General features: G+C 36.5%; 1 protein-coding gene across 17 annotated transcripts in view; it reads left to right on the top strand.

Annotated features, from left to right (window-relative positions):
- The window catches only part of CTNND2 (catenin delta 2), a 471,659-nt gene that overhangs the window by 257,059 nt on the left and 189,959 nt on the right, over nt 1–24,641 (top strand). For all 17 annotated transcript variants that reach the window (XR_015743082.1, XM_026701042.2, XM_087930702.1 and 14 more), the window contains one exon: nt 18,187–18,381. Coding sequence is in view for 16 of the 17 variants with exons in the window: in XM_026701042.2 (XP_026556827.2) it covers nt 18,187–18,381 (195 nt within the window). In the remaining variant the exon portion in view is untranslated. The remainder of the gene's footprint in view (nt 1–18,186; nt 18,382–24,641) is intronic.

The following is a 24,641-nucleotide window of genomic DNA, read 5'->3' as shown; positions in this document are numbered from 1 at the left end:
TGTCTTCATGCATAGATATCCGAACCTATGTTATCATATAGCTTTTCTGAAGGCTGGATAGTATGGGGCAAGCAATTCTGGGATTTTTCCCCCACTTTATTTTATTTGTCAAATTTATATGGCTGCCTATCTAACCCGATGATTGTGTGTGATATATAATAAAACCAAGAATTAAAATTTTTGCAAGCCCATTAAAGCAATAGGCATGGATAAAGTAAGACCGTGAGAGGGAAGATGTTTACACGCAGTATAATCAGCATATAGGCTCTCTGTTATCAGGGGATCCTCAGGCTTGCTAGGAGAAAAAGACATTTGGAGAGCTTTCTCAAAGGCCAGAAGGCTTGAGGCTGACTTCATCTCCAAAGGGGGAATTCCATAGCTGAAAAGGCTCATCTGCTAGGCCCTCTGTATTACTGAATTCATTTGAACTACCATCGGGTAACTTCTCTCTGCTTCTAGTTTTGTGGAAGCAATTAGTGATTTTTGAAAGTTAATATGTGCATGCAGAAGCTTTGGTACTGTTGAATACTTGGTTGAGAGGCTACTGAGACTTGCTGTCCCTGCTATCTGATGATTATTTTGTAATTTGCAGGCAAAGGCCTTAATCTTGATCCTATGCAAACATTTCTGCCATTATATACAGATAACCCACTTTATATATTTGTTACTTGTGACAGAATTTTAAAAAAGCATGATGGAATTGTATGAGAGTAACAGACTTACTTTTGGGGGGCAGTGTTTTATATATGTAAGTTTGGGGCATATTATCACTCTATCTATATGATCTCACTGGTCATATGTCATTTCAGTTGTATGCATTTATTAAAAATGATAATTATATTAAAGCAAACGATATGATGTACAGAAAAAAGGCATGTTTTTATACAAAAGATAAAACAATATTAGTAAATGTAACCAGAAAAAGATCTGTGATTGAGTGTTTCATAACATGATTCATAACATGTCATGGAACCAGTTTGGGATTTTGTTAAATGCTGAGAATTTAGTAGCAGATCTTTAGTAAATTGTTAAACTGATATGCGTTACAGTGTGTATTTTTCACAGTATTTTCATTTTCAAAGGGACTGTTAGAGCATGCCTTGCACAATCATGTTTGCAGTTACTAGCAATCCTCACATTTTGCGAAGGCTATGACAATGATTTTTCCAATTAATGTGAGAGTAATTAAAGGCAGGCTTTACTACAACAGTTTTACCCTTAGATGTCTTTCTGATTTCATTCCTTATCCTATCATGGCATAGTAGCTTATATGAAATTGATGGGTTTTTTTCTTTTATTTTGCTTTGGGGGGGTGTAGAATCTGCCCCTAGTTTATTTTCCTTTTGTATGAAGGTTTTTCTTCACCCTCCATTACTTCTCCATTCTATCAGTTTTCCTGTATCTCTACTATGCCTTTTAAAACTAAGCATTCCATTTAACATATGGAATACAGTTGATTTCCTCTACAGTAATATGATTTGGTGTACTCATATTTATGCTTCATGAAACTTAATGGACTTCTTTTTTATTTAGTATATAAATAAGCAGATAAATGGACATTTTTATCAAAATTACACAGCATTTATTGTAACAAAATGGGAGATATTGTTAAACAACCATTTAATAGTGAATGTCCTTTACCTTTTCATTTAGTTCACCAGTGTCAAATTCACTGTGCCACATTGCCATTATATGACATTTCGTGACATTTTTCCCATACACGGAACTGGGGTGGGCGTGGCCAGCACATGATACATCTGGCCTGCATGCTGCCAGCTTGACACCGCTGATTTAGATTGACTGATCTTTTTTAAACACTGTGTGTGTACGTGCGCACACGCATTATTTATACCCATAGTTGTCAACATAATTAAATCTTTATGCCCAACTAAATATTTGCTGGTATTTGAGTAGCATCCTGCTGTGCCAGATATTCTTTTAATCTGAGGAAACTGACAAAAAACAGAATTGTCAGATTCAAAAGAAAGAAAATAGTCAAATATTTTATAAATATGAGTAAGGTCAATATTTAGACGGAATTAGCATATATGTTTGAATTTATTTTTCTTAGAACATGGGATTTCATCCTGTACGTACAACACAGAAGAGCAGTTGCAAACCTCATATACTCCACTTATACTTTGGAGTGAGGAATGTATTAGTTTGGTTACATAGAAAGAGTTTAAACTAGCTCATTTTGAAGAAATGGGTATATTCCTTGCTGCTATATGCTCTGCCACTTGTGTTCTAGATCCATGAGTCCTCTGATTGGTTAAGACCTCCCAGAAGGTTGCATGCAGTTGTGCTTAAACAACGGCTAATGCCGCCTTGCAGATGGGGGTAGTTCTATCTGCCTTGAAGGAAGCTTCCTGCTTCCCAAGAGGCCATTATTAGACCCCAATGTCTTGAACAACTTTTAACTCCGTTTCCAACCTATTATTTCCAGGGAAGATTGTTCAGGGACTACTAAGTGATCAGTGTTACAGGGCCCTGCATGAAACAGAGTACGGAACCCTTTTCAGTCAGGGTTCATTCTGGGAAGTCTTATTCATATTCTAATTGTGGACAGGATGCCATTTGGCAAATGTAAGCAAAAAAAAAAAAATCCTAAGAGAATGAACAAGTATTGGGGGAAATAAATCTCAGTGAGCAATGTCTGCTTGGATATTTAATGCTCCAGGGTATTTTGTTCCCAGACTTGGCTTGAAGAACAGTAAGTATTGTGATCCATCTCCCTTTCCAGACTTCTTGTCCACCAAAAATGTCAAGTTTTCAATGTTTGCATCACCTTTGGGATAGGTCAAAGCTTGTTCTGTCTGTGGTGTTTTTACTGGAGTGCTTTCAGATTTGATGCTGAACTTTTCCTAGAGAAGTTCTTAGTATTCATAAAGACCTGGTGCAAGCTCGAGGCCATGTAATGTAATCTAATGTGGCTCAGAATTTCATAGATTCCATGGAATTCTTTCACAAAAAAAGAGTGATCATATCCTGGATATGTTTTTTTTTTTCATTTGTATAGGGAAGTAAAGATCTAAAATGGGGATCTAATATATGGTCATAGAAAGAAAAGTTCTTGAGCTCATGATTAAAAGATAAATAAATGTAGCAAATTATCTTTATTATGGTATCTAAATAAATAAATAAGTCATTTTGACCGTACATTGTATTACCTGTTTATAGATAGCCATTCATAGCAAGGCTGCAAGAGAATATTTATAATTTTAATTCAATCTACTAATAATATGTGTTTAGTCCTTTCTTGTGGTAACAAAATATTATGACAGTTTTCTGTGTACATATCCAGGAAGACTTGTTGTCGAGAATAAAGCAGCATTCTCTGAGTTGTAAACTAGGGATATAAAGTAATACTGTGATCATTTTGAACTGGATATTGTTTAGTTGGTGCTACAGGCAGAAAAAGTAACTTTTGGGAGAACAAAGATCTAATTAACTGCCACAAATTGATTAGATCTTCTACTTTAATCTCCTCTTGTTCATATTAATCCTAAATTTGGTTCTTTTCATGTGCAGTGTTTCTAAGTGTCAATATGTAGATATTGAGAAAAATACAAAGAGTAGTTCTTGATTGAGTTTTCTGATTCTAATTGTCATAAAACTGTTTTTTTTTAAATTCAAGGATAATTGGCTCATAACCAATTTCAAATCATAAACACTTTTCATCGTGTAAATAATGTAAATATGGAGAAATCCAATTGACTGATGAATTATTTGTAACTGCGGTTGAATCTCTACTGAAAATGTAACATTTCCAAGTTCCTTCCAACAAGGTGGGGGGAAGACCAATATTCTAGAAGAAAAAACTGTAATGTTGAGAAAATGTGTAATGTAAGCTTTTCCTAATTTTTATAACCTTATAGATATTCTGATCTTTTATGAATAGTGCCCTCTTTAAATTTGGTTTGCTTATAAAATCACTGGTCAGTCTAGAACAAATCTGTACAACATGCAACCCACCAGTATTTAAAAAAAAAAAACTTGCTGCCACCAAGAAGAACTTGCTGATACTGCTGTCCCAAAAGATGGCCTGGCAAGAGTTTTCAATGCCTCTGGGCCTCACTGCCACCATCAACTCCAATGATGCCTCTGTTCCACTAGCTGCTGATTATTTGATTGGCTTTCAATTATTTATAATTTATCAGTGTGATGCTTTCTATAAGTTATGCAGGCCTGCTCTAAAAGATGACTTTTACTAAGATCTGGATAGAGAAAATACAACTGTTTTTGCTGTCTTCAAGGCATGGGTGGATGGTATTGTTTACAGATGCTTTAGGTCAGGGGTGTCAAACTCACATTGTCACAGCGGCATCACACGACGTATCGGGACTTTTTTCCCTTTCACTAAACCGGGCATGGCCAATGCGTGATGCATCCAGCCTGAGGGCCGGGAGTTTGACAGTCCTGCTTTAGATCATTGTTTAATTGTTTACAAAGAAACTTTCATTCGTGAGATATAATCTGTAGTTCACACCCTTCAAACAGCTAGGTCTTCTATAAGCCCTTTTCTGGACTTAGTAGGAGGAATATACAAGTGCATGATTCAGATCAATTGGCAGTGCATCCAGACCCACATTTCACCCTAGTTATTCCTTCTCTCCCTCAGTGTCTTTGTTTTCTTCATCTACTAGGACTTGGTTTGGTGGGCACCATGATGTCCTTCATTTTAGAAGTCTGAAGTTAGTGTAAGTTTGTATAATACTGTTCTGTCTCTCCTGGTACATTTCTTGACAATTAGAATGGTATAGTAGCTCTGGGTTCTCTCCAAATCGTACGTTCTCTGCTAGGTTCATTTAAATTTCCTGGCTTCCAAAATATTTTCAAACTACAAGATTATTTGTCCATACACGATCAATACCAACTTCCATTAGCATTATTGCAGGCAGCTTTGTCAGCTTCTAAGCTGACTGTCCTTACAAATCTGTGAGGTTTTCCTGTCAGAAAAGTTGATGTTGTAGTACAGGCCTGTCAAACTGGTGGCCCATGGGCTGGATACAGCCTGTACAGGCCATGCCCACCCCAGCTCTGCAAAGGCAAAAATCATCCCGATACATCACAATCTGGCCTGCACTGCGATCGGGGTTCACACCTCTGTTGTAGTACAATAACATAAGAATAGAAAGTGGTATCCTCCAATTCAGGTATATACTATTTAATAGTATACTCTACTATTCTTTTTGGCCCATTAAAGCTTTTTTTAAAAAAATCATCCTTTCTTAGAAATCTTACTGCACTAAGATAAAAAAATGTTTATTCTTTATTAAAGAGAGACCAGAATATAACATAATTTTATTTATTTGCATATTTATATAGCTGTTCATCTTACATACTTGACTTTAAGTGGCTTCCAATAAAAAATAGATGAAATGCATACAAAACAAAACAAAAAATTCAAACACATAGCAGCCAACGATGGAAAACAACTGCCAATGTAACTAGGGGATAGACTCAATCACTGGTCTTATAATAGTCCACTGTTTGTGAAAAAAAGGCCACTAAAGTGGATAAGGAAGAAAACTGCAATTGTGAAATCAAGCTGCTTTAATTTCATTGAATTCAAATAAGATATAAATAGCCTGTGAAGAGAACTACAGACTTTAGATGATTCAGCTTTGCAGAACAAGTGTCTTTTGTGATCATTTGAAGATGACTTCTTTTGGTGCTAGAGCAGGGGTTCCCAACCTGCGGTGCTCGCACCCCCTGGGGGTGCGAGACGATATTCCGGGGGGGGGGGCAAGAAAAGTCCTGGTAAATAATAGGATATTGGCTATATGTTGGCATTTTTATTTATTATGCAATGGATTAACTTTGTTTTCATTTTAGAGTTAAGTATCGTTATTTAGTGGCCGTCACATACATAGCTGAAAAGATTCAATCCTACCATATATTTAACTTATTCAGTAGTTCCTAAAGTCTAAATTTCAGGGGGTGCGAGGTTCCAGTGAAATTTCTTTAGGGGTGCGGGATGAAAAATAAGGTTGGGAACCACTGTGCTAGAGTGTCAAAGATGTTTGTGTATGTGCTTGTAGAAATATTGGGACTCTTTTGCTCTTGACACTGCTCCAAATCAAAGCAAACATGCAAAAGCTATTACAAAAACACATTAGTTTCTGCTTTTCTTTTCTTTTTACTGATATCGAGAACATTCTTTTCTTTCTGCTTGTGTTACTGATTTTTTGAAAAAAAATATTGGGAATTCAAAGCTTCAATTATTATTGTCTGCTAAACTTTGAAAAATACTTCTGTTCCAAACTATTTTTTAAAAGTTGGAAATTGTCATGGTGTACCACCTAGACTTTTTATGTGTTGCTGTCATCTGACATTGTTGCCTGGAAACTTTGTGCAATCACTGTTGGATTTAGCTTTAAATTAGTATCTAACATGATTTACACTGTCCAGGCTCTTATCTGTGTCCACTGGCCACTATAGTTACTTTTTAAAACCTGATTTTTTTTTCTAAAAATAATTTCAAAAACTTAATGAAAACATTAAATTGCCTCTTGGTAATGTAGAGCTCATTTTTATTTAATCTTTATTGTTTTATAACAATTACTGATCTACTTGCTGGATGAAAATTGCTGACTCTTTTTATCACTTAAATATAGCTCTGTATTTTTTAAAAAAATGGAGGAATAAATTTTACATTGGTATCTTTGAATGTTATCAATATTTTTAATCCGTTCACGTTCCACCATACACACCACCTGTTTCTTAATTTATTTTTTGGTAATGAGGTCTCAGAAAGATGCTTCCAAATATAATGATAACAGTTGCAAAACTAAGGAAAGCAATAGCCAAAAAAAAGTGGGGGGAGGAACCACATAAAACGTGTTGTTGGTTTTGTGGTAGTTTTCCTTGATTTGTTCCTTAGCAAAACATAAAAGCATTAAAAGTTGTTTAGAATTCTTATGTGTTTCTTATGTGAATTCTGAAGTTCAGAAGAAACCTTTTCAAGCTGGGAGCAGCGCACACTGTAGTTATTCTTTAAAGGGTTTTTGGTTGCTTAAGCATCAGGTGACAAAATTACCATTTGTGGAGAAAACCAGATTTGAAAAAATAGCAAGATTTATTATCACTGAAAATTTTGCAACATTTTGGAAATTGATAATATTCATTTTGTTTGGGGTTTATTTCCGCAATAACATCTTTGTTCCTGTCTTTTTCAAATTGCTGGGATCTATCTTCTCTTGGCTCCAAACCTTGTTTTTACTCTTTCCTTTAGATAAATGGTTGAAAGCGTTCACATTTTGCTGCTATGAAAACACATCTCTAAGGACTATTGTAAAAACTTGTTAGAAGTTATTTTAACAGAGGTGCTAACCTCTTCCTCTCATTTCCGTTGTCTTTCAAGATGACTTGTTTACCTGGTTGTTCTAAGCACTGCATGGAGAGTTAAACAATTGAGCAGTTCCTTCCTTCCACTGCTAATTATTGGGGCTCCTTTTGGGATCCCAAAAGAAGAGCATTTCCAGGAGGAAATAAACGCCAGATGTTGTTTGTCTCTCACATCAGCAAAGCACTCCAAATTCAAGCACAACCTCAAGCCCCAGAAAAATTTCAGGACCCCTACTGTTATTTATTAATAACAATAATAGGGAAGGTTTTCTTAACTACTAACATATTCATTTTGGTTATGGTGAATAATTAATAAATCAAGAATCCTGTAGCAATTGGAACCACATAGAGTGTTGATAATTTAGAGTGACAACCAAAATAAAGGTGATATTATTACATAGCCACCTGGTTGGGATCACTTCCTCCTTTCATAGCTGCAGCTGTGGCACTGAAATGAAACAGTACAAAAAAAAAAAAAAGCTGGAATAATTCTTTGATTATTTGGAGCCATCCTGCTCATCAAGGAAGTTTCATGTGTAAATTTTATAAGGCTTTAAAACAGAATTAAGAGGGGATAGCATCTCAAAGAATGCTAGCAAATGGGGTACAATGGCAGGTGAAATACATTAGCCCCAGCTTGTATATCTGAATCAAATCAGGCAATGGAGCATAATCTAAAATAGCAATTTAGATTTTTTAAAAATTTTATTTTGCTACAACAGTGGTTGCTCTTCTGTTCTTTTCATCAAAAGATGGCATATTTGAGATATATGCTTGTAAGCCTCATTTTTATATTAAAAGTTAGTATTGCCAATATAGGGGCTAAAAACAACAGATGAGCATTATATGATAGGAAAGATATACAGAAAACTGTTTGATGCGATGTGATGACGATCCATATTTTTGCAACCAAGAACTAGCAGTCCTATTACAACTTTTAGTTATATTTTGCTTAAATAAAAGATGCTCATGGGGAAGGGGAGGCAAGGAGTATTATAGACAATTGTTACATTAACTCCATGACATTCTAAGGTTTTGTGTGATGTTCTGGATACCAAAAACATAATAAAATGCTGAAAACAAAACTATTGTGAAAAGTTATTATCTGAGTAGATATATAGATATATACACACACACACACACAACATATACGTAACAGTTGTGGAAGTCAGCAAGTTTCACCTAGATGTGTTGCCTCAGCACGCCAGAAGCTTAACAGAAGGCGCTCCCTTTATTTCGTGACAAGTAGGGCAGGACTGTTCAATCTTTTATAGCTCTGTGTGCATATTGTGGAGTCTAGAAAGAGAGCAAGCAAAACTGTTCGGCAGCAGGTGCCAGCTTTAACTACTTTGGGGAAATTATAATGCCAATGGAGGGGTTGATTTGCAAGCCGTTTCACAGCAGTAATTTATTTCCAAAATCCAAAAAAAAATATATCCTTAATTTAGCAGTAGGAAAACATTTGTGATATGTACAGAACAGGTTCTTCTTTGTTGTCTTTTTGGCATTAGTAATACAGTATTTTTAACAAGGCATTATACAACATATGATTAATATTTTGTTACCACAAGCTTGGGATGGATTGAGGCTAGAGGTGATAATATTCAAGGTGTGTATCAGTTTTTACCATATGGCTTGACACATTTTAGAGCTTCAGTTAGCCATCTGCCACATTAACATTTTTACAATGCAACTACATTTTTGTGTATTTGAGTTTAGTGCTGTGTGTGTTCAGATGTTAGCACCCTAGGGTGTTAACATATTGCAGACATTATTCTGTCATCTATTTAAATAATGACATCAAGAAAATATAGCTGTGTACTAGAGATTAATTCTTCATCTTAAAATGAAATGGCTCTGTTAATATAACTACAGTACATAGCTTTAGACTCTTGTTAAGTTTATTTGCACAAAATAACTGATTCAGTACAAGATTCCATTATAACTGGGAAAATATAATTATTTCAACATAATTTTAGGTCATTTTTTAACATACCTATTGTAATTGTTAGATATACATCTTTGTTTGCCTTGCTGTGATTAAAATGTGTAGCAATAAAGTGAAAAAAATACACTTTTTCTCTTGTTCCATGAAATATATATCCTAAATATTCTTAGATTCTGAATGTCAAAGTGACTTGGCTAGAAAGAAGATGTGTGATAGAAATGGATGGTCCAGATCATTTCCTGTCAGGATTCACGGTAGTCATGGATTAAAAATGGGTTGCTCTGATTACTTTTGTCAGAGGTTAAGAGAGGGAGTGTATCCTTTGGGTTATTATTGATGTCTTGTTCCATGAAATATATATGATGTCTTCCGTGAAATATATATGATATCTTGTTCCATGAAATATAAAAAATATAGGTCCATCCCACCCCTGATAGGACCTAATGGTAAAGACTGCAACGACGACACCATTAAAGCCAACATCTTTAACACATTCATCGGCTCAGTATTTGTAAACAGCAATGGATCATGCCCAGTATTTCCTAGCCAAACCACAGACAACTACAATGATCTAATACATATTGATTTTACAGAAGACAATGTTGAAAAAGCACTACACAATCTAAAACCATCTCTATCTATTGGACCGGATGGAATATGTGCCTACTTCTTTAAAAAGCTATCCACTGCCATAGCTGAACCTCTAAGCATAATCTTTGAAAAATCTTTCAGGACCAGCTCCTTGCCTAACCTATAGTCACAAGCCACGGTCATCCCCATCTTCAAAAAGGGAGACCCCAGCCTAGTTGAAAATTTAAGACCAATCTCCTTATGCTGCGTCACCTGTAAAGTCATGGAATCAATTATTAACCAATCCATTATCCTCCACTTAGAGACAAACAACCTACTCTCCAATAAACAATTTGGTTTCAGGAAAAAACTATCCTGTAATCTGCAACTCTTACACTGCAAAAACATATGGACTACACAACTTGATCAGGGCAAAGCAATAGACGCAATCTGCATAGACTTCTATAAAGCCTTTGATTCAGTGGTACATGACAAACTACTCCTAAAACTAAAATCTTATGGTATCTCTGGACAACCGCATAACTGGATAGAAGCATTCCTGTCAAACAGACAACAAATGGTCAAAATTGGGAGTGTCCTATCAAATTCTGTACCTGTCAACAGTGGTGTCCCCCAAGGCAGTGTTCTAGGACCAACTCTCTTCATACTCTACATAAATGACCTCTGTGATCATATTAAGAGCAACTGCGTTCCTTTCGCTGATGATGTAAAGCTGTTCAATACCACAGGCAATACTGCTACCCTTCAAAAAGATCTTGACTATGTATCAGAATGGTCAAACAAATGGCAACTTCAAATCTCAAAAGATAAATGCTCTGTCTTACATATTGGCAAAAAAAAAATCAGAAAATAAAATACAAGCTGAATAGTCAAGATCTTGTTGATGATCCAAGCTCTGTAAAGGACCTTGGAATACTCATCTCTAATGAACTAAGTGCTAGAGCCCACTGTAACTACATAGCCAAAAAGGCATTAAGAGTTGTTAACCTAATCCTACATAGCTTTTTCTCTGTAATATCACACTACTAACTAGAGCATACAAAACATTTGCTAGACCAATACTCGAATACAGCTTATCAGTTTGGAATCCACATTATGTATCTGATATTAGCACAGCTGAGAAAGTCCAGAAATATTTCACAAGAAGAGTTCTCCACTCCTCTACTTGTTGTAGAATACCTTATGCCACCAGACTTGAAATTCTAGACCTAGAAAACCTTGAATTACGCCGTCTTCTGTCTGATCTAAGTATGGTATATAAAATCATACATTGCAATGTCCTACCTGTTAATGAATACTTCAGCTTCAACTATAACAACACAAGAGCACACAATAGATACAAACTCAAGGTTAACCGCACAAAACTTGATTGCAGAAAATATGACTTCAGCAACAGAGTAGTCAATGTCTGGAATACTCTACCTGACTCTGTAGTTTCTTCCCCAAACCCCAAAAACTTTAACCTTAGACTGTCCACTATTGACCTCACCCCTTTCCTAAGAGATCTGTAGGGGGCGTGCATAAGCACACCAATGTGCCTACCATCCCTGTCCTATTGTTTCTTTTATTTTTCTTATATGTACCCATTTCATGTATTCATAACTATGTATGTACTTATACCTATTATCTTGTAAGCAATTGACAAATCAAATAAATAAAAATAAAATAAAATGTCTTGGTAGCATTCAGTACAATCAGTCACGGTATCCTGGTAATTCATCTTAAAAAGTTGGGAGTTGGAGACACTGTAGCTTCAATGATTCTTATTTCTACCCGAGGAGAGGAGGAATTAAAGGCTCCAGTCTTTAATCATGAAATACCATAGAACTTGAAGCCATAGCCGCTCCAGTGTCTTATGCCACAGGATTTGATGTTCTTTGCTATGTTGTTTAACATTTTGAGAGGACACACAAAGAGTTTTTTTTTTCATGTAGACTATTTGGAAAGTTTTCTCTGTCATGATTCCCAACCTTTGAACTCTGCCATGGAGATTCGCAGAGCTCCTTCATTATTGATGCTTTATAATATGCTTAATTACTTAATGACTTCAATCTTATGGTGGGTTGATTATTATTACTTTATTATATGCTGTTTTTATGGGTTTATTCTATTGTATAGTTCCCAGAAATTCCAGATTGAGCTAGGTTACAAAAACAATAAATAAATCTTTCACATATAATTTACATATGTAGAAGTTCATGTTTGTGTGCATACCAATTGAAAAATGAGGCATTTAACAAAACTATTTGTGCATGAAGAAAAAAATATTAGCCTCTTAATTTCAATAATAGTTTTCTGATATAAGATACTAGTACAATCACTTGCATGTATAGTCTTAAACTTTTTTCCTTCACAAAATCTTACCCAGTCAATACACTGGCCAGCCCAAGTACACTGCTCAAAAAAAAAAGGGAACACAAAAATAAGACATCCTAGATCTGACTGAATGAAATATTCTTATTAAATACTTTGTTCATTACATAGTTGAATATGCTGACAACAAAATCACACAAAAATGATCAAGGGAAATCAAATTTAGCAATCCATGGAGGTCTGGATTTGGAGTTACACTCAAAATTAAAGTGGAAAAAAAACACTACAGGCTGACCCAACTTTGATGTAATGTCCTTTAAAAAAGTCAAAATGAGGCTCAATAGTGTGTATTGCCTCCACGTGCCTGTATGACCTCCCTACAATGCCTGGGCATGCTACTGATGAGGTGGCAGGTGGTCTCCTGAGGGATCTCCTCCCACACCTGGACTAAAGCATCCCCCAACTCCTGGACAGTCTGTGGTGCAATGTGGTGTTGGTGGATGGAGCGAGACATGATGTCCCAGATGTGCTCAATTGGATTCAGGTCTGGGGATCAGGTGGGCCAGTCCATAGCCTCAATGCCTTCGTCTTGCAGGAACTGCTGACACACTCCAGCCACATGAGGTCTAGCATTATCGTGCATTAGGAGGAACCCAGGGCCAACTGCACCAGCATATGGTCTCACAAGGGGTCTGAGGATCTCATCTTGGTACCTAATGGCAGTCAGGCTAGCTCTGGTGAGCACATGGAGGGCTGTGTGGCCCCCTAAAGAAATGCCACTCCACACCATTATCGACCCACTGCCAACCGGTCATGCTGGAGGATGTTGCAGGCAGCAGAACATTTTCCACGGCATCTCCAGCCCCTGTCATGTCTGTCACATGTACTAAGTGTGAACCTGCTTTCATCTGTGAAGAGCACAGGGCACCAGTGGCAAATTTGCCAATCTTGGTGTTCTCTGGCAAATGCCAAACGTCCTGCATGGTGTTGGGCTGTAAGCACAACCCCCACCTGTGGACGTCAGGCCCTCATACCACCCTCATGGAGTCTGTTTCTGACCATTTGAGCAGCCACATGCACATTTGTGGCCTGCTGGAGGTCATTTTGCAGGGCTCTGGCAGTGCTCCTCCTGTCCCTCCTTGCACAAAGGCGGAGGTAGCGGTCCTGATGCTGGATTGTTGCCCTCCTCTGGCCTCCTCCACATCTCCTGATGTACTGGCCTGTCTCCTGGTAGCGCCTCCATGCTCTGAACACTACGTTGACAGGCACAGCAAATCTTCTTGCCACAGCTCGCATTGATGTGCCATCCTGGATGAGCTGCACTACCTGAGCCACTTGTGTGGGTTGTAGACTCCGTCTCATGCTACCACTAGAGTGAAAGCACCGCCAGCATTCAAAAGTGACCAAACCATCAGCCAGAAAGCATAGGAACTGAGAAGTGTTATGTGGTCACCACCTGCAGAACCACTCTGTTATTGAGGATGTCTTGCTAACTGCCTGTGCTTTCCACCTGTTGTCTATTCCATTTGCACAACAGCATGTGAAATTGATTGTCAATCAGTGTTGCTACCTAAGTGGACAGTTTGATTTCACAGAAGTGTGATTGACTTCTAGTTACATTGTGTTGTTTAAGTGTTCCCTTTATTTTTTTGAGCAGTGTACATCACAGTCGATTGTTGGATGCGTTCCTGGATACTCATTTCACAAAAGATTCTAAGTCTGTTGAAACTCACTCACTATTAATGTTCTTTGATCGAGGAGCCATGTGGCCTGCTCCCTTGACGCTACTTCCTGCCGAAGTGCATTGTGGAGCGCTGCCTGAAGGGCTCTCTTGCTTTCCTCGACACAGTCTTCGCATTCCTTGTGAAACTCCTCAAAGCATTGGACGTGTGTTAGGAGTTTGGGGTCACCCAGTCTTGACTGGATGGACTTGAGATTGTCTTCGCTGTGTCTCCACCGTGCAAGAAGGGCATCTAGATCAACTAGCAATGTGTGGAGTTTCTCGGGGGGCAGTTTGTGTTTTGGGGCATCACAGATCTTCTCAAGCTCCACCCATGAGTCTGCATAGTGGCGATATTGCTTCTTCCATTCGTTCCTCAAGTGTTCTTCCATGGGTTCGGTAAGCTTCTTACTCTTTGTGAGGTTGTAGGCTTTCAGAGGTATCGTGGCTTCTCCAGAGGGTTGGACATCTAAAGGTGGTTGTTGGGAATCAGGCTCCACATTTACATCAAGGGTGGGTGGAGCGTTGGAGTCCCCAGGTACATCAGAGACATCTGTCATGGCTGAAGCAGTTGCCATGTTTCAAAATTGGCAAAAGGTGACTTTTGGAAAATTTAGTGGTTTTCCGTGCAATTCCCTTTTTTTGTACTAGGGTGCGCTGCAAGCAGGTAACAAAGTAGAATTGCTGCTGGATTTAATACTTGAGCACGTAGATGGCGCTGCAGAGTCTGCAGTGCTAGCACAGCACACAGTATGGATGTTTCTAGGGTGTGTTGTGTGTTTGCTCCACAAGGTGGCAGTAAAGTTTGTGTAGTGAAGTCTGAAGACTTGGAGGCTAAACGCAGAAATATGCCTGTTAGTGTTGCTTGCTCCACAAGGTGGCAGTAGAGGTTGAGTAGTGAAATCTGGAGACTTGGAGTCTAAACGCAGAAATATGCCTGTTAGTGTAGCTTGCTCCACAAGGTGGCAGCAGAGGGTCTGGAAGATGCTGTTGCTACACCCATGTTAGGTTGCAGTTAATCTTGGAACCTTGAATTAAATTGATTAAATTGTCCACAATAGTTGCAACAGGGATTATCATTGGATAAACACTCAGATTAAATTTGAGAAACTTTATATAATTTTTGTGAAACTGTGTAAAAAAGTCATATAAGAATTTGCAAACACATGTTGGAAACTCTGGGAAATTTCTCCTTGAGCACCAGATGTTGCTATGGGCTGCTTTAAGACTCAGAAAATCTTACAGAGTCCTGCTGAAATTCCTTTTCTGTAGTTCAGCCAAGAATGAGGAAAACTCCCCCAACCCCTCGAGGGTCAATTTAGTGACCAATCAGGATTACAGATGTCGTCATGTGATATGGACTAAATTTCCCAAGATACCTTGACTACATTTACCATGATGCATTCCCTTAAGGGGACAGCTCACAATTGCTATCTATGCATCCAATTTTCATACACTGGCTGGACAGCACAATTAAGCTGTTAATCTATTTGTAAAAATAAATCCACTGCCCTCCATGACATTTAAGGAGATAGTCCAATATAAATTTCAAGGAATTTATGCTTAAAAATCTATGCATAAAAATTGCAGAATACAATTTGAAATCACCTTATTGAAGTGTCTTTCTGCCAGGCAGCTGCTTTCAACTGTATCCATTACTGAGCCTCATAGCATGTTCTATAGCCCCTAGTGAGGTACATGGGTTACATTGTTGGATTCTGATCCAAAGTTAAATAAACTTAAATAAGTATCTAATCGTGGGCATTAAAATAATGAGGGGTACCTGGCTTTAATTTTTATTTTAATAAATTTACAGAAGTTTCATTTGCTTGCTGGGGACTGCTTTGGAAGCATGCAAAGCTGTATAGGCAGAAAGAGAGAAGACTATTGCCTTTTTTGTTTTGTGTATATGAATCACCAGTTCCTGTTGGTTAATGTAAGAATGAAAACAGAAAAGAGCAACAGTAAAAAGGGAACAGACACTCTTCCAACAGACATTCTTGAAACTTGGAAGCATTTTCTCACCTGATGCAGTTGACCAATCAAAAGTTTTGTATCAATTGCCATTTCTAGATCAAATAGTAGGTCATCTCCAAAGGCAGATTCACATAAAACACAATGTAGTAGTAGTCCAGTTGGGCAATGATCAGGACATGAGTTACTATCTTGATCCGGATAGGGTGGTAACTGCTACGTTAGCCAAGCTGAGCAAAGACTACCCTGAATATGGTTTCCATGTGCTGTTTAAGATTCACAAGTCACAAACCAACTCTTTCAGGAGAATTGTGATTCCATTCAAAGTAGATTTAATCTGAGCTTGTTTTACCACCATTCAAATCCCAGTGGGTTTTAGGTACTTGTTTTATTCAGAACTTCAGTGGTATCTTTGGTTCCGCTCGGGGTTGGGATGAATGACTGGATGTTGTGAACATATTGATGAAAACTCATCCTGAAGTGGCAAATGATCTTCCCAGTACTTTCATTTGAATGTTAAATAATTTGAGGGAAAACACTGAATCTCGAGGAAGTCGTTCTAAGGAATTCAGCATCGAGGTTATTAAGTTAAGAGTGTAACCACCCTAAAACAATATCCCCAAGTCCGAACCTCTGCAGGTGATGCAGAAGACAATGGGGTTGAATGCTACTGAAAGATCTACTAGAATCAGTAAGACCACAGCCCCCCTCTTTGAGATCTTGATAGAGGTATTGACCAGAATGACTATTTCCTTTTAATGGCTAAGTATTGTTTCTTTCAATTAGCCAACAAAAGTGCATAAACATAGCATTTTTCTTTCCCTTAAGAAATTGCAGTATGCCCTATTCTTATCTGTAGGCTGTTAAAGAAGGGCTTTTGCCCCTGTATTGTATATCAAGATATATATTTATATCCTTTGTGTAAGTTTATTATAACTATAGGATATAGAACCTCTCTCCAAAAATGCAACTCAAAACAAATTGAGAAAACTTTCTTGATGAGAGATTATAGCCAGGAGTTCTGTTTGCTGCAGAAGACTTAAGCCTTACATCGAAAGATAGCCTTAACCCTCTATCATGAGTGGAGTGGAATTTCTTTCCCTAAAGTGATTCTTTTATGGAAGAATCCATAAATGAAAGATTGTTTCTCCTAGATTATGCTAACAGATGATCATATAATTAGTTGAGTCAAAGTCCACTGATTTCATTTATACCAAAGCATTCCCCAGCAGAAATCTCTTTTCCCCATTCTTTATCTACTGTGGAAGATATTCTTAAACTTGTTTAGCTAGCCCCATGTCCCTGTAGTAGCTTCATTTCATCACTGTTTAATGACTTGGATCCAGACTTTCTATAAGTGGAATTTCATTCACAACGCACTTTCCCTGGAGGATAGAAAACATAATGTTTGTTTTGCTTTTGTTCTTGTTCTTGCACCTATCTGTGCTAAATGAGAAGCTTCTATAGAGGGCTGGGGAACCATGTTAAATGGAATTGTATGTAATGAAAGAGGAAGAAATGAGAATTGCCTTTGTCCCTTTCTTTTATTCTTTATGCAAATAGAATTGGAGATGTCTTAGAGGAAAAACATATTGGAGGTAGCTTGATTTCAGAGTTTAACTTAAAGTATCGACATTAATTTTGATATTCATTTGCCTGTTTATTCCTTCGTCTTCTAGAAGGTTTCATTGGTAGAAATCTATTCTGTTTTGGAGAGGGGGGGAAATAAACCTAATTGCAAATGTAAAAAAGCCATATTTGTGCAACAAACAGAATGAAATGGGCTATGTCCTTGCTGATCACGATTAACTCTATTTTATCAATTTCCAGTTTTCTTTTACATTGAGTGGCACTTCCAGTTTTTGATCACTTTTTTTAACAAAAAAATAAATCCTTAGACTTGATTATCGTACCACATGAATGATGCTAAAAGCTAACCTTTCTCCCAAGTATCTTTTTAAAAAAAGTTCTTCAGTGTACATTCAGTTGATGAAAAATAGAGGAAAAACTCTGATGTGTAGCCACTCCTGAACTGCTTTGTTTCTTTGAAAGTTTAGGTCTGCATAACTGTAAGCTAATAAACCTGAACTATTACTGCCCTTTTGTGTTATGTTTTCTTCTTATATGGAAAATACCAATTTGTTTATTATTTTAATTGGTTTGGGTTTTTTAAAATTCTTTGCTTTTACTTACCAAAAGTTTTTAATAATTATTAATATTAATCTCTCTTTGTAGATGCTCTTGGGTTTTTTTTTTCTCATAAAGTTTCTGATATCACTTTATTTTGCAGCTGGATCCCGGGTTTCATACACAAGTCAACATAGCCACCTGGGCTCAGAACTCAGGGCACTACAATCTCCAGAGCATCACATAGATCCTATTTATGAGGACAGAGTGTATCAGAAGCCCCCTATGAGGAGTCTCAGCCAGAGTCAGGGAGACCCTCTTCAACCAGCACATACAGGCACATATCGCACTAGCACAGGTAGGTGGAAATACAGGTTGTTTTGCTTCTTGCTTGGGTAGGTACGTTGCTTTAAATAGCTGTTACAAATAAAGTGAATGAATTCATATGTGGAAATTTTTGAAATTGCATCAATAATTCCAACAGTGATCTATTTATCTCTATCTTTGTTGTCTAGCATTCCTTCCTTGATTATTAATTTGCTGAAGGTGCATAGAACGTGACTTTGTCATGTGATTAGTAGATCATTTACAATGAGATTGTTTAATAATTTGAAGAATGGGCAAATTAATGAGGCATTGAGCAATAAATTTTCCCCACTTCATATATTTATATATATATACATATATGCATGTGCATCCATATATTAATTTTTTTCTCTCACTCCATGTAAAGTAGCAATGTATTACAGTCAAACTTACAGAACCATTGATTCATTTGTAATGTAGAAATGCATTATCATATATCAAACATGTTGATATACAGTTCTTCCTAATTGGGAAATGTTCACTTCAGTCATGCAAAATAACACTAAAAACCCCATAAAATTTTACACCTCTGTATGTAAAAAACAGTAACCAAATCAGTAATGGCAATTAATATGTGAAAGAATCTGACACTCATACCAGTAACCAAAATTGTTTTTATATTAACATAAAGAGGATTCAAGTTAAACATTATTGTCCTGTTATTCATTTTTATTTTGTTTTCTTTATAATGTTGAAATTTGCTCTCAGTTCAAAGAAGAACATTTGTAAAACTAGAAGATTGAGTTGATTCTACTAAATTCCAATCTTCTCTGTTGGATTATATCTCTGTGCTTTAATTTTTCTCGTGTTGGTCTTCATGGTTCCTACGTATGGCAGTTCAGTAGGTAGATGCAATTAATGCCATTTCTATTTTAGGCAGGCTTGGATATCTTGGAAATTTGTTCTTGAAGATTGATAGTTTAAGTACAGTTTATAGTTCTTCCATCCTTTTCAATCTCATGTTTTTTCACAAAAACTTTAGGCATGTCCCCCGAATTGTACCCTCAGTATCATACTGAGAATTAATATTCCAACTACCCCATTGTACAATATTTGACATCCATATTTTTAGAGTTTCTTATCAGCCTGCAGTGAAATAGGATCTTTGTTGTTCTTGATTCCTAATGTTAGAGTAACCAGGATATTAGAGTCTTAATATCCTAAATATGTTTCTCAAAAGTAAAAAGCACAATACTAGGAGAGAGGAAGCAAATTACAATATCCTGTGGAAAGTCAATAAACTTGTTATGAGCAGTAAGAAATTCATGAGTTTGGATTTTTTTAAACTAATATTTCATTTTATTTTATTTTTAGTTTAGGCAGATGTAGCAATTAAGACATTCTTCAGTCAGGGATATCATTGGGTCCCAGTACATATCCAGGATTATTCCTGATAGTTGGAACAGCCTTTTAAGATGGAATGGCTTGGGACCAGAGGCCAGATATCTAAATAAATCTCTCCTTCTGTATATACATATTTGTAAGTCAAAATCTTAAACCATTCTTAATGAAGTTGGAGAGGGATGGAGCTAAAATAAAGGCCTCCAGTTATATTTCTAATGCAAAGCCAAGGATTTTAAATCCAACTTTTCTAAGAGAATGTTATAGTTGATGCTGGATGTTCCTTTCTCTATTTTCTTTTGGATTTTATTATGCTTTTGTTCCCTAATGTGCATAGAGATTGTTATGGGAGAAATTAAAAGAATAATAACTTAATCTCATTAGTGTTGTCTTTATACTTAAACCAGCAATTATCTTTAGTAATGATAAACTGTTATGGAGCAATTTATTTGTTATGCCTGAAATAATTTAATGTCTGGTTTCAGGCAAAAATGTATCATGTAATACAATCTTTATTATTCCAAAAACTTAACTTGAAATGGGATAACTGATACTGCTTTTCATAGCATCCCCCTCAATTTTCTGCAAATTTGGTATTGCTGACAATAAAGAATGAATGTATTATGAGTGTCCTATATTGATGACTTAGCAGTTCAAACAGAAATATCTATTTAACTTCAGTATTATGGATTCTTCTATTGAGAAGTTGATGGCTTAGTTCACATGTCTGATTTGTGTCAGTAAATAAAGATTAATAGCTGATTTTAATCTTTTAACAAAATTAAACTTACTTGGACCCAATATGATGATTTAGAATCTACTAAAGTTTATTTCTGCCTCAGGAAATCATTTGATGTGAAAAAGAGAGAAAGACATATGTAATACATAATTTCAAACTGAGATGTTTTTGCACTGCTATATAATATATAATTAATGATATGCTATATGAAAAGACTATTAAACATTATCCAAGCAGACTTTTCAGTTTAAGTGGACTGTGATAATAATGAAGGAAAAGAAATCTACTATATTAGCTAAACTTTTCTATATTTCTGTTATCCATTTATATATATTGGTTACAGAAAATAACAGATATTCTATAGCAGGGGTCCCCAACCTCTGAGCCATGGCCCACTAGTAACTCGTGAGCTATTTGCAACTGAGCCATGGAAATGGCAGGTGAGCGCGTGCATGCACATCCCCACTTGTGCAAGTAGTGGGCAAGGATATGCACATGCATTTCATTTGCATAAGTAGCATGCGTGCGTGCACTACATTCAATCAAATGGAGCTGCATACATACTTGCCAGCCGCTCATGCAGAACCATCCCCTCTCCTCCCCGCTGGTGAGCAAAGCCGGAAAGGTTAGGGAGCTCTGTTCTATAGGATTAATAAACTGCAACTCTGTTTCATTAATGATTGAAACTGCCCCTATGTTATGTGTAAAAAATCCTGATTTTTTTCTTGTTATATTCCAGTGTGGTATTCAATTAAGTAATAATTTGGTTCATTACTGCTTGAAGTATTCAGAAATAAATGCAGGCAAAACTTTTCCAGTATGCTGATTATAAAATGTTATCATTTATAAAATAAAGCTGGGAGACTCTTACTGTCTCTTTTAAAGTAGTTGCCTAGTATGATGTTATATTGTGAATGAGCTAAACTTAATTTGATGCTCTGAGTTGTCACTTTTGAGAGCTGGTGATTTGGAGTTGGCTTTTCAGTCAGAAAGATAAACTCCATTTGCTGAGCTTTCCCAATCCTATTCCAGTTCCTAAATGCAAGGTTATTATTGGACTCTTTCTCCTCTTCTGTATATTTGGAAAGGGATTAATGGCAGGGAAGATAATAGAGCCCTTAAGTATAAAAGTGAAATTTATCAAACTAAAATTTATCAAACTAAACTCTGTATCAAATGTATTACATTGAAAAAAAATTTACAACAGTTTTTAGTCATAAATTAAAAACACATGTTGTAAATTTGTGTTTTCATGGCTTGTAGCAGGCAGGAGAAAAAAATGTGTCTCATTGATGCTCACCCCACTGCTTGGGCCTCGACACTCACTCTCTCTCTGACTAAGTCCTGGGTTGTCTACATGGCTATATCCCCAGGTGAAAGAGTTATACCAATGCAAGTAATGATTTTGTCATCAATTGTTCTCCAGTTTTCTCCTTTTTAGATGCAATTTAAATGTATGCTGCTAAGGTCAGAACCCCATATTGAAGTAAGAAAAAAAAAAGGATTAAGGTAATTAAGTAAGGATTTGTGAGAAGTGTTTGTTACATTAGGCTGACATCTATGTACCAGAGCCAGCAATCAATAATCTGTAGAGTCTAAGCAAACAGAGATAAAGTAGCAGCTTCTGCCCTCTGGAATCAGGTTTCTCCCTAAACCCCCACACTTTCAAAGAGCCTTGAAGATGGCTCTCTGCTCAAACATTTGGTGATTGAAGCCCATCTTTCTTTGTTCTCAGAAAGGTTTTGGCGTTTCTGCCTATTCCTTTATTGTTGGTTCATTATTTCCTTGTTTTAAAATGTTTTATATGCATTTATATTATATACTAGATACATAACATATATAACATATGTATATATTTAAGAAGTATTATTACAGAATGGAAGCAGAGACATAACTTTGGATAGCAGTGTTAGTTTACTGCAGACAAATCGGAAGGAGTCCTTACAACTAATGTATTTTATTAAAAAACATAAATTTTAATAAGCTTTAAATTCTTCATCAATTTAACCACTCTATGCATCTCCTGTTTCTCTTCAGATCATGAAAATCTTTTGCCTTTTATTGATGAAGTTTACAGCTTACAAAAGCTTTTGCTTTTTAATAAAATGTGTTAGTTGAAACTGGACTATCAGACTCATTTCTTGTCAGCACACTGCAAAGAAATAAAGGATCCTTCATGACAGTCATCTGAATATTTCCTGCTAATTTCCCCCTGGGACTGGTTTTAATTGTCCTATAGCTTTTGGGATGTTGGCTTTGCATCCCTAGACCCAATTGCATGAAATTCATTTCTTCTACTAGGGGCCTCCAGAAAAAGCTACGAAAGAAAACAGAAATCCTTACTTCCTTTTTCCTGAATCACCTGTCTCACATTCAGAATCCCCCATCTTCACATTCATAGGGAACTCAGGGAACATAGTCAGAGGATATTGAAAATGGCAGACCACTGACTTAAGCGTGCCCAGGCTACTGGATCAACTGTGTAATCCAAGAATTTGACAAGACAAATAGTCATGGTTAATTCTCTTTCTCCAAAACAAGGGCAGGGCAAGGAATTCTTAACAAGGGCAGGGCAAGGAATTCTTAATGTATGAACATAACAACAGGTTTCTTCTGGACTTGGCAATCAGGGCAGCTGTTTTCCAGCACCTCTATAGTAGTAGCCAAAATTGTGAAAACCTTTTGGGAAAAGTGTATTTTTGAGTTTGATGGCTAACAACACCACTTTTTGTGGAGTAGTACCATAAAATTATATATCAATGGAAAGATAATTTAATCAAGAATGTAATGCAACAACGTTTGTTCAATTATCTGTATTTCATGAAAAAGTTATAGCCAAATAACCAGAAAACCAGAAGCACAACTTGCTTAGGTTGCTATCGGGTAGCTTTTCTTCATCTGATTGTAGCCAATGAGCATGTGTGTTTAGAGAACCAATCAGGTGTCATCATGTTTTGGCAATGAGCCAAGATCACAGTAGGATTCAGTTATTGATGTCATGTATTGAAGCTGAGAGGAGGACATAACACAGTGTGTTATGTGATCGCTATCAAGTTGATCGGGATTTTTTGTATTCTTTCATTTAGTGAGTTTGTAAAACGTAATAAACTTAAAGTAATGGTGCAAAGAGTTGACCCAGAAGGTGATGTAAAATATTATTAAGTGAACAAGGTTACAGTTATAATGAAATTAGAAGAAAAATTGGTGGAAACTTAACCAAAGGTGGCATTTCTAAGTTTTGAAGAGGTGTAAGGAGAATCAGTCACTACAAAACCATACTGGTAAAGGCAGGAAAAGGTGCACAATAGCAAGTGAGATAGAAGAATTAAGAGACTGCCTATGTGACAGGAGAAAATCATCTGGGTATATACAAGATGAAATGGCGCAATACAATGTGAAATTGAGTGCAAGGACTGTTTGGCGCAGACTGTAGGAATTTGCCCTAAAATCTAAAATTCCATGAAAAAAGCCACTTTTATCTCTCAAGCAAAGGTTGAAAAGACTAAACTGGGCTAAAACCCATGTTACCTGGACAGAGGAACAATGGGACAGTGTTATTTGAAGTGATGAAACCAAGACCCCTCCCTATTTGGTAGTGATGGCATAAAAATATACTTTTCCCAAAAGGCTTCTACAATTTTGGGCACTACTGTAAATCTAGCAATTGAAGTAGAAAGAAAGTATCTATGAAATAGCTGCTAAGGAGAACTGAATACTGAGTGTATTATAAACCTAAGGTTTATTCAAAGAGGTAATTTAAATATCTGTTGCATTTTTCTACTAACTCACTGTAGATGATTGAGACTACTTTCGGTTTTAACAATAACATTGGGATTTTTTCCTTAATCATTAAAGCAATGAATGACAATAATTGTATGTGGTCTGTTTTCATTCTTAATATAATGGGAGATTTTTTAAAAAATCACTGTTGAAAATGGAATTATTTTTCTCTGAGATGCCTGCTTTGATGGTTCCAAAAATTAGTTTTATAATCTGGACCATAATAGGTTTGAAAGTGATATAAGAAAATTAAAACTTATGTGGTAAATCATATTATTGAGACATCTATCATCCAGCCACCAAATGAGGGGCTGAGGTTATTCCTCCCACACAGTCTAGTCACTCTTCTTTCTTAAGTAATGTTTTGCATAGTGCAACTAAATTTTTACATT

The sequence above is a fragment of the Pseudonaja textilis genome, chromosome 3, assembly GCF_049901715.1.
Source record: "Pseudonaja textilis isolate UNSWEBS1 chromosome 3, rPseTex1.2, whole genome shotgun sequence".
In the NCBI taxonomy this organism is placed as follows: domain Eukaryota; kingdom Metazoa; phylum Chordata; class Lepidosauria; order Squamata; family Elapidae; genus Pseudonaja; species Pseudonaja textilis.
This window is presented reverse-complemented; position numbering and strand designations above follow the sequence as displayed.